The sequence below is a fragment of the Mandrillus leucophaeus genome, unplaced genomic scaffold (genome assembly GCF_000951045.1).
Source record: "Mandrillus leucophaeus isolate KB7577 unplaced genomic scaffold, Mleu.le_1.0 Scaffold55, whole genome shotgun sequence".
NCBI classification, from domain to species: domain Eukaryota; kingdom Metazoa; phylum Chordata; class Mammalia; order Primates; family Cercopithecidae; genus Mandrillus; species Mandrillus leucophaeus.
The window spans coordinates 2516271-2523955 of record NW_012105919.1 but is presented as its reverse complement, the minus strand read 5'-3'; the positions used below and the strand labels follow the sequence as shown (position 1 = coordinate 2523955).

General features: G+C 43.9%; 1 protein-coding gene across 2 annotated transcripts in view; it reads left to right on the top strand.

The window, feature by feature from the left end:
• Positions 1 to 7685, top strand: part of BRAP (BRCA1 associated protein) — a 61691-nt gene that overhangs the window by 12688 nt on the left and 41318 nt on the right. For both annotated transcript variants that reach the window (XM_011997884.1, XM_011997885.1), the window contains one exon: positions 5869 to 5982. In XM_011997884.1, the coding sequence (XP_011853274.1) occupies positions 5869 to 5982 (114 nt within the window). The remainder of the gene's footprint in view (positions 1 to 5868; positions 5983 to 7685) is intronic.

Sequence of the window (7685 nt, the reverse complement as noted above, 5' to 3'; positions counted from 1 at the left end):
TATTTTTGGTAGAGACGGGGTTTCATCATGTTGGCCAGGATGGTCTCGATCTCCTGACCTCATGATCCGCCCGTCTCGACCTCCCAAAGTGCTGGGATTACAGGCTTGAGCCACCGCGCCTGGCCAATTTTTGTATTTTTAATGCAGACGGAGTTTCACTATGTTCGCCAGGCTGGTCTCGAACTCCTGACCTCGTGATCCACCCGCCTCAGCCTCCCAAAGTGCTGGGATTACAGGCATGAGCCGTCGTGCCCGGCCTGCTTGTTTTTTTAAACAAGTGGTAACTATTCCAGAAAAGCAGTAGTTCCCAAACTTTTTGAAGTTAACACCATCTTATTATTTTCCATTAACCCCACTTCTTTCATTTTCTTTTTTTTTTTTTTTTTTTTTTGAGACAGAGTTTAGCTCTTATTGCCCAGGCTGGAGTGCAATGGTGCGATCTTGGCTCACAGCAACCTCTGCCTCCCAGGTTCAAGCCATTCTTCTGCCTCAGCCTCCGGAGTAGCTGGGATTACAGGCATGCACCACCACGCCCGGCTAATTTTGTGTTTTTAGTAGAGACGGGGTTTCTCCATGTTGGTCAGACTGGTCTCGAACTCCAGACCTCAGGTGATCTGCCCGCCTCGGCCTCCGAAAGTGCTTGGATTATAAGCGTGAGCCACCGTGCCTGGCCTCATTGTCTTTTTAATGAAGTGGAAGAGTGTACCTGTTCTGTGAGCCCCAGAGAGAAGCTTTAGTGTGGAGTTCTGTCTACAAGAGAGTACACAGTTAATATGTTTTATCTTTACAAAGTACCCTATCATTTAGGGAGACATTTAAAACACGTTTCAATTATCCTGTAGATTTAAAGTTTACAAGTTGACATTAAGAACAGAAAAGCACTTGAATAGCTCCTTTCACTGACCGTCAGAAAGCCTTCCAAGGTTGCCAAGGAGCTTTGCAAACCATGAGAAAATCCTGCCTTGAGCCATTTCAGTCTGGTAGCACATGTAATAATAAGGATAACGATGATAATATCCAGCGTTTATCGATGGCTTCTGTATCACTCACTATGCTAAGTGTTCAATACGCTTTGTCTCATTTAATCCTCACTACAATCCCTTTGCGGAAACGGTATTGTTATCCTTGTTTTACAGATGTGGGGGGTGACTGCAGAGGGAGATAAGTGGTTTGCCCAGAGTTACATAGCTAGACATAAATGGCAAGCAAGAGTGGCATCCTCACTTTTAGTTCCAGGGACGCGTTCCTCTTCTAGTAGGAAGTGGGATGAAGGTGTGGGGAAGGGAGGCAGTTGGTTGTGAGACATTCGATGACAGCAGTATTGTTATAGTTTCTACTTAACAACTAGGGCAATAAGCAAATAACAAAGGAAAAGACCCAGACAAAAATGTTCAAGAACATTTAGGTTTTTAAAATAGTCTGAAGTCTTATAAATGCACCACACTCACCTGTTTAATAAACCCACACAGTTCCCTATAACAAGTACTGCCCTTCGTAATGTGCAGGTAATACTGTGAATATTTACTGTGAATGGATTTTCCTTGTACTTCTGCACTGTCCTTCCCCTTCTGTCTTTTGATCAAGTGAAGGTTGCTCAAGTTGACAGATGTTTTTCTGTGACTGTGAAACAGGTTGCTGCACGTTCTTCCCCATGGGGCTAGAGCCCTTTATCTTGGTATCATGAGTTGTATTGTTTATTGCTAACTCTGGATCTTAGGGACTGATCCCTATCATCCCATCAAGGATTTTCTAAGACCTAATAATACCCTCTTGGTGTAAGACTGGAAGTTAAACTAATATCGACTGTAATGAGAATAGTGGGCTCAGTAGCTACCAACTATGAAGCACTTTTTAGAGACCGGATCCTGTGCCAAGTGCTTTCCATGCATTGTCTCCTTGAATTCTCTCAACGATGCCATGTTGGCTGGGTGTGGTGGCTCATGCCTTTAATCCCAGCACTTTGGGAGGCTGAGGTGGGTGGAACACTTGAGGGCAGTGGTTTGAGACCAGCCTGGCCAACATGGCAAAAGCCCATGTCTACTAAAAATACAAAACTTAGCTGGATGTGGTGGTGCACGCCTGTAATCCCAGCCACTTGAAAGGCTGAAGCAGAAGAAACGATTGAACTTGGGATGCAGAGGTTGCAGTGAGTCAAGATCACACTACTGCACTCCAACCTGGGCAACAGAGCGAGACTGTCTCAAAAAAAAAAAAAGATGCCATGTATTTTACAGTTGAGGAAACAGGCACAGATATGTCACTTGCCCACAGCTAAACAGCTAGTAGGTGTCAGAGTTAGGGTTCAAACTTGGGCAGCCTGACTCCATAGCCTGGGCAGCTAACTACGTTTTTATTCTTTTCCTCACCACAGATTTTTAATTAAGCGCTCATAAGCCTTCTCTGTATCTTTGGCAATTTTTGAATTTCTGTTGGTCTTAGCTTTAGCTGGAAGAGTTGTGAGGCCAGGTGTGGTGGCTCATGCTTGTAATCCCAACACCTTGGGAGGCCAAGACAGGAGTATCGCTTAAGGCCAGGGGTTCAAGACCAGCTTGGGCAACATGGCAAGACCCTGTCTCTTAAAAAAATTTTTTTAAAAGATGAAAAAAAAAAAAAAAAGCAGGGGGGTTGTGCTTACAAACTTGTAGTGTGACCGTTAGGAAACTTGGTCTTTGGGTAAAGAATTTACAATTCTTCAGGACATAGGAAAAGCAGAAGGAAGTTCAATTTTGTTGTTTTGGGGGGCAGAAAAGGACAGATGACCACTTAATAGAGTATGTTGGCTCCTTTTCACATGCATGCTTAGTTACCACAGCCTTAGCAGACGCCTCCTTGGAGAAGTAGAGGTATGTTCTCAACTCTGTAGTTGATTCCTGTGACAGTGAAGGACCTTGATCATAATGGATTTGTCTTTTTCTGAGTTCATCCTCAGAAGAGAACAATAAAACCAAAAGACTAGAAGGAAACAAAAGCCAGGTTTCTTTAAAGTTTTGGGTCCATACAATGCAAACATTTTCAATAAAAGCTGTTTCTTCTATGTTCTTTGCAGTTAGCTTCAGGCTTTTGTTTAGTGCATTTAGGTGGTGAGTTGAAGTAGGTACCATATGAATTTTGTTCCCTATTCTCTACCTAATACATGGCACAGGGCCTGGCACATACCAGATGCTCAGAAAATACATAAACAGGAGAAGGTACATTTCTAATACCAAGATTTTAAAGAAGAGATCAATATGTTAACTGGGAAATCTCAGCTGTGTAGTGATGTTGTCGTTTCAAAAAAGTACTTTTTTTTTTTTTTTTTTAACTTTTTTCATTTCTGCCACAATCATCCTAGTTTAGGCCACCATGGCGACTCACCTGCATGCCTCTTTTCCTTTTTTATTTTATTTAATTAATTATTAATTTCTTTATTTAGTTGGAGACAAGGTCTCGCTCTGCTGCACAGGCTGGAGTGCAGTGGCACGATCTCAGCTCACTGCAACCTTCACCTCCTCCTTTGGGGGCTGAGGTGGGAGGGCTCAAGCGATCCTCCCACCTCAGCCCCCAAATAGCTGGGACTACAGGCTTCTGCTCCCATGCCCGGCTAATTTTTGTATTTTTTGTAGAGATGGGGTTTCCCCACGTCACTCAGGCTGGTCTCACACTCCTGGGCTCAGGTAGCAGAAAGGAATAATTCATTGAATGGTTTTGGTCACATGTCTTATCCTTTCCTCTGAGGAGGCCTGGTCATTTACTGAGCATTTGCAGAGCTTAGACCCCAGGAGGTCTCTGCCAGCCCCTGGTGGTGCCTGAGGCTCTGAAGAGATGAGAGAAGGCCCTGACTTTCAGTCAGTCAGTTTTCTCCTGGTGAATCCATGTGCTGATCTTGCTGCTTACTCAGCCAAAAGCATTTCAAGAAGAAGCTGTTGCTCCTGAAGAATGGGGGAAGCCATATTAGGTTGTAACCTCTTAGTATTAAAGAGGCTTCTTGTCCAACAGCTAGCATAAAACATTTTGAAATTAAAATGCGCTATGCTCAATACACTGATTATTTCCTTAAGTAAAGCCTCTCCACCCCAACCTGCCGCCAATTTGCCCCTCCAAAATAAAAGTACATTCAGAATTGATCACCCTTCCTCAGCTGCTTAGCTCACTTGGTCATGTTAAGAAAGCATAAGTAGCCGGGCACGGTGGCTCACGCCTGTAATCCTTGCACTTTGGGAGACTGAGGCGGGTGGATTGCCGGAGCTCAGGAGTTCAAGACTAGCCTGGGCAACTTGGTGAAACAGCATCTCTACTAAAATACAAAAAATTAGCTGGATATGGTGGCATATGCCTATAATCCCAGCTACGCAGGAGGCTGAGACAGGAGAATTGCTTGAACCCGGGAGGCAGAGGTTGCAGTGAGCTGACCTTGTGCCATTGCTCTCCAGCCTGGGTGACAGTGAGACTCTATCTCAGGTAAAAAAAAAAAAAATGTTGGGGGGAAGCATAAGTAATCAAGAATTCAAAATTACCTCATTTACCTCATTGGAGGGGAATTAAAAGCTACCGAGAAGCTTACAGTGTCTGTGAGATTCAGAACCTTGTGAGGGTGGACAGGCAGGACTATTTTTGCCTGGTGCAACACTGAATCTCTTCGTTAAGGTTGATGATGCAGCGTTTCCTTTTGCAGAATTCCCAGAAGCAGCCTGTCAATGTTGGTAGGGCCAAAGCACACAACTTTCTCTATTTGGGCTAATGCCTGTGTGGGAATTAAATCCAGAGAAGCCTTGGCCTCCCTGCTTGCCTCAGAAAATTGGCTGAGTTTAAAAACTAGAGTCATCTCTGTTGCTTTCTACTAAGGCTAGACTAGGAGGTTCTGTTTACCTGCGTCCATTTCATAGACGCACATGTGCCTTTGCAACTTTGCCTCAAGGGGGCTGTTTCTCCACATTTCAGCCATTTTCTACCGCTAGGGAATGCGACTGTTAGTATTTTAAAGGCTGGTCCATCTTGGGCTTCTTGACGTTGACCAAGAGGTTTGCTTTTGGTATTGGACACTAGGTGGCGGTTTAAGACTTATTTGGTTTATTAAAGAGTAGTTGGTTTTTCATCTCATACCACTTCCCCTGGTCTTTTATTTTTTTCTAACATAAATGCTGACTTTTTTTTTTTTTTTCTTTTTGAGACGAAGTTTCGCTCTTGTTGCCCAGGCTGGAGTGCAATGGCGCGATCTCAGCTCACTGCAACCTCTGCGTCCTGGGTTCAAGCGATTCTGCTGCCTCAGCCTCCCGAATAGCTGGGAATACAGACATGGACCACCATGTCTGGCTAATTTTGTATTTTTGGTAGAGACAGGGTTTTCCATGTTGGTCAGGCTGGTCTCAAACTCCCAACCTCAGGTGATCCGCCCGCCTCGGCCTCCCAGAGTTCTGGGATTACAGGCTTAAGCCACCGTGCCCAGCCCAATGCTGACATTTCCTTAAAGAGTTCTTTCATAACAAGCGTCACTTATTTGGTTCCAGGCTTTGCAGAAATGAGTATTTACTTGCAGCTGCACAAGTGATGACTAGAGGGGAAAAAAAATGCTATTAAGGGAAATGTTGACTGTTGCTGGTTGAATATTAAAATTGTACCAGCTTTCAGCTTGTTGCACTTCAGTACCTTCTGCCAATTCAAGTAAAAACTCTGTTGTAGCCCAGGAAATATTGTAAACATAGACTATTGACTTACAGAGTGCGATTTGTCTACCAATCAGCTTCAGTAGATGTGACTTTTGGTGGTTGCTTTCTCTCCTATGTATAAATTTTAAAGCTGACGAGAATGAATAGAGCCATGCATATTGAATATAAAGCAGATTTTCAGGGTATCTGTCTTAATTTTTTTCCTTTTCCCCATTGGTGTACATAGGCTGATGCAGATAGTTTTTACATGGCATGCAATGGCCGCCAGTTCAACTCAATAGAAGATGATGTTTGCCAGCTAGTGTATGTGGAAAGAGCTGAAGTGCTCAAATCTGAAGATGTAAGTGTGAATTGTTCCTATGTTTAATTAAAATATATCAGATTGGTATAAAATTGAATGCTAAGGTATCTGTGAAATACCCAGAATAGGCCAGTCCATAGACACAGAAAGTAGACTGGTGGTTGTCAGGGCTGCAGGAAGAGACGAATGGGGAGTGCCTGCTAACAGTATACAGGATTTCTTCTGGAATTGATGGAAGTGTTCCAGAATTAGATAGTGGTGACAGTTGCACAACATTATGAATATACTACAAGCCAATGAACTGTACACTTTAAAATAGAGAATTTTATTGAATTTCATCTCATTTTCTAAAATTTCAAAAAACGTAAAAAAAAGAAAAAATGATACTGCATTGTTGAAATTGAGTGTTTATCAATTCTAGATCAGTGAAGCCTGAAGCTGAAAATAAATGTTTTTGTTTTCAATAGTAACCCTTAATTGTCTTCCTAACTCTTGTTTCTGCCTTTTATTTTTGAGACAGGGTCTCGCTCTGTCATCTAGGCTGGAACACAGTGGTATGATCTTGGCTCACTGCAGCCTCGATCTCTCCGATTCAAGCATCTGCTAGCCTCAACCTCCTCGGTAGCTGGGACTACAAGCGTGCACCACCATACCTGGCTAATTTTTAAAATTTTTTGTGGAGACAAGATCACCCTGGCTGGGCGTGGTGGTTCACACCTATAATTCCAGCTCTTTGGGAGGCTGAGTGTGATGGATCGCTTGAGCGTAGGAGTTCGAGACCAGGCTGGGCAACATGATGAAACCCTGTCTCGACAAAAAATAACAAAAATTAGCTGGGTGTGATGCTGAGCACCTTTGGTCCCACCTACTCGGGCTGCTAAAGCAAGAAGATCCCCTGAGTCGGGGGAGGTCCAGACTATAGTGAGCCATTACCGGCTCACACCTGTAATCCCAGCACTTTGGGAGGCAAAGGTGGGCAGATCACCTGAGGTCAGGAGTTCAAGACCAGCCTGACCAACATGGAGAAACCCCCATCTCTACCAAAAATACAAAATTAGCCAGGCGTGGTGGCGCATGCCTGTAATCCTAGCTACTCAGAAAGCTGAGGCAGGAGAATCACTTGAACCCAGGAGGCAGAGGTTGCGGTGAGCCAAGATCACGCCATTGCACTCCAGCCTGGGCAACAGGAGCGAAACTGTGTCTCAAAAAAGAGAGAAGCAAAACGTTATTGGCTGTTTAAAACTGCAAGCAGTTACTCTCTTAACTCGCTTATTACCTAAACTTGTCTGGCTCCCAGGAACAGCCTTATGGAGACAGGGAGTATTGCATTGGGAAGAAAATGTTGCTGAACTATTGACTGAAAGTAAATTTAGATAAAATTACAATGCAGCTTTTTTCCTTATACGCATTTGTTTTGTTTCAAGTCATCATAAACTAGGTATTGCATTGCTATCAGTGGATACAGACGTTTAGCTCTTAATAGAATTTTTTTTTTTGGCCGGACGCGGTGGCTCACGCCTGTAATCCCAGTACTTTGGGAGGCCCAGGCAGGCGGATCACAAGGTCAGGAGATCAACACCATCCTGGCTAACATGGTGAAACCCTGTCTCTACTAAAAATACAAAAAAAATTAACTGAGCGTGGTGGTAGGCACCTGTAGTCCCAGCTACTTGGGAGGCTGAGGCAGGAGAATGGTGTGAACCCAGGAGGCAGAGCTTGCAGTGAGCCAAGATTGTGCCACT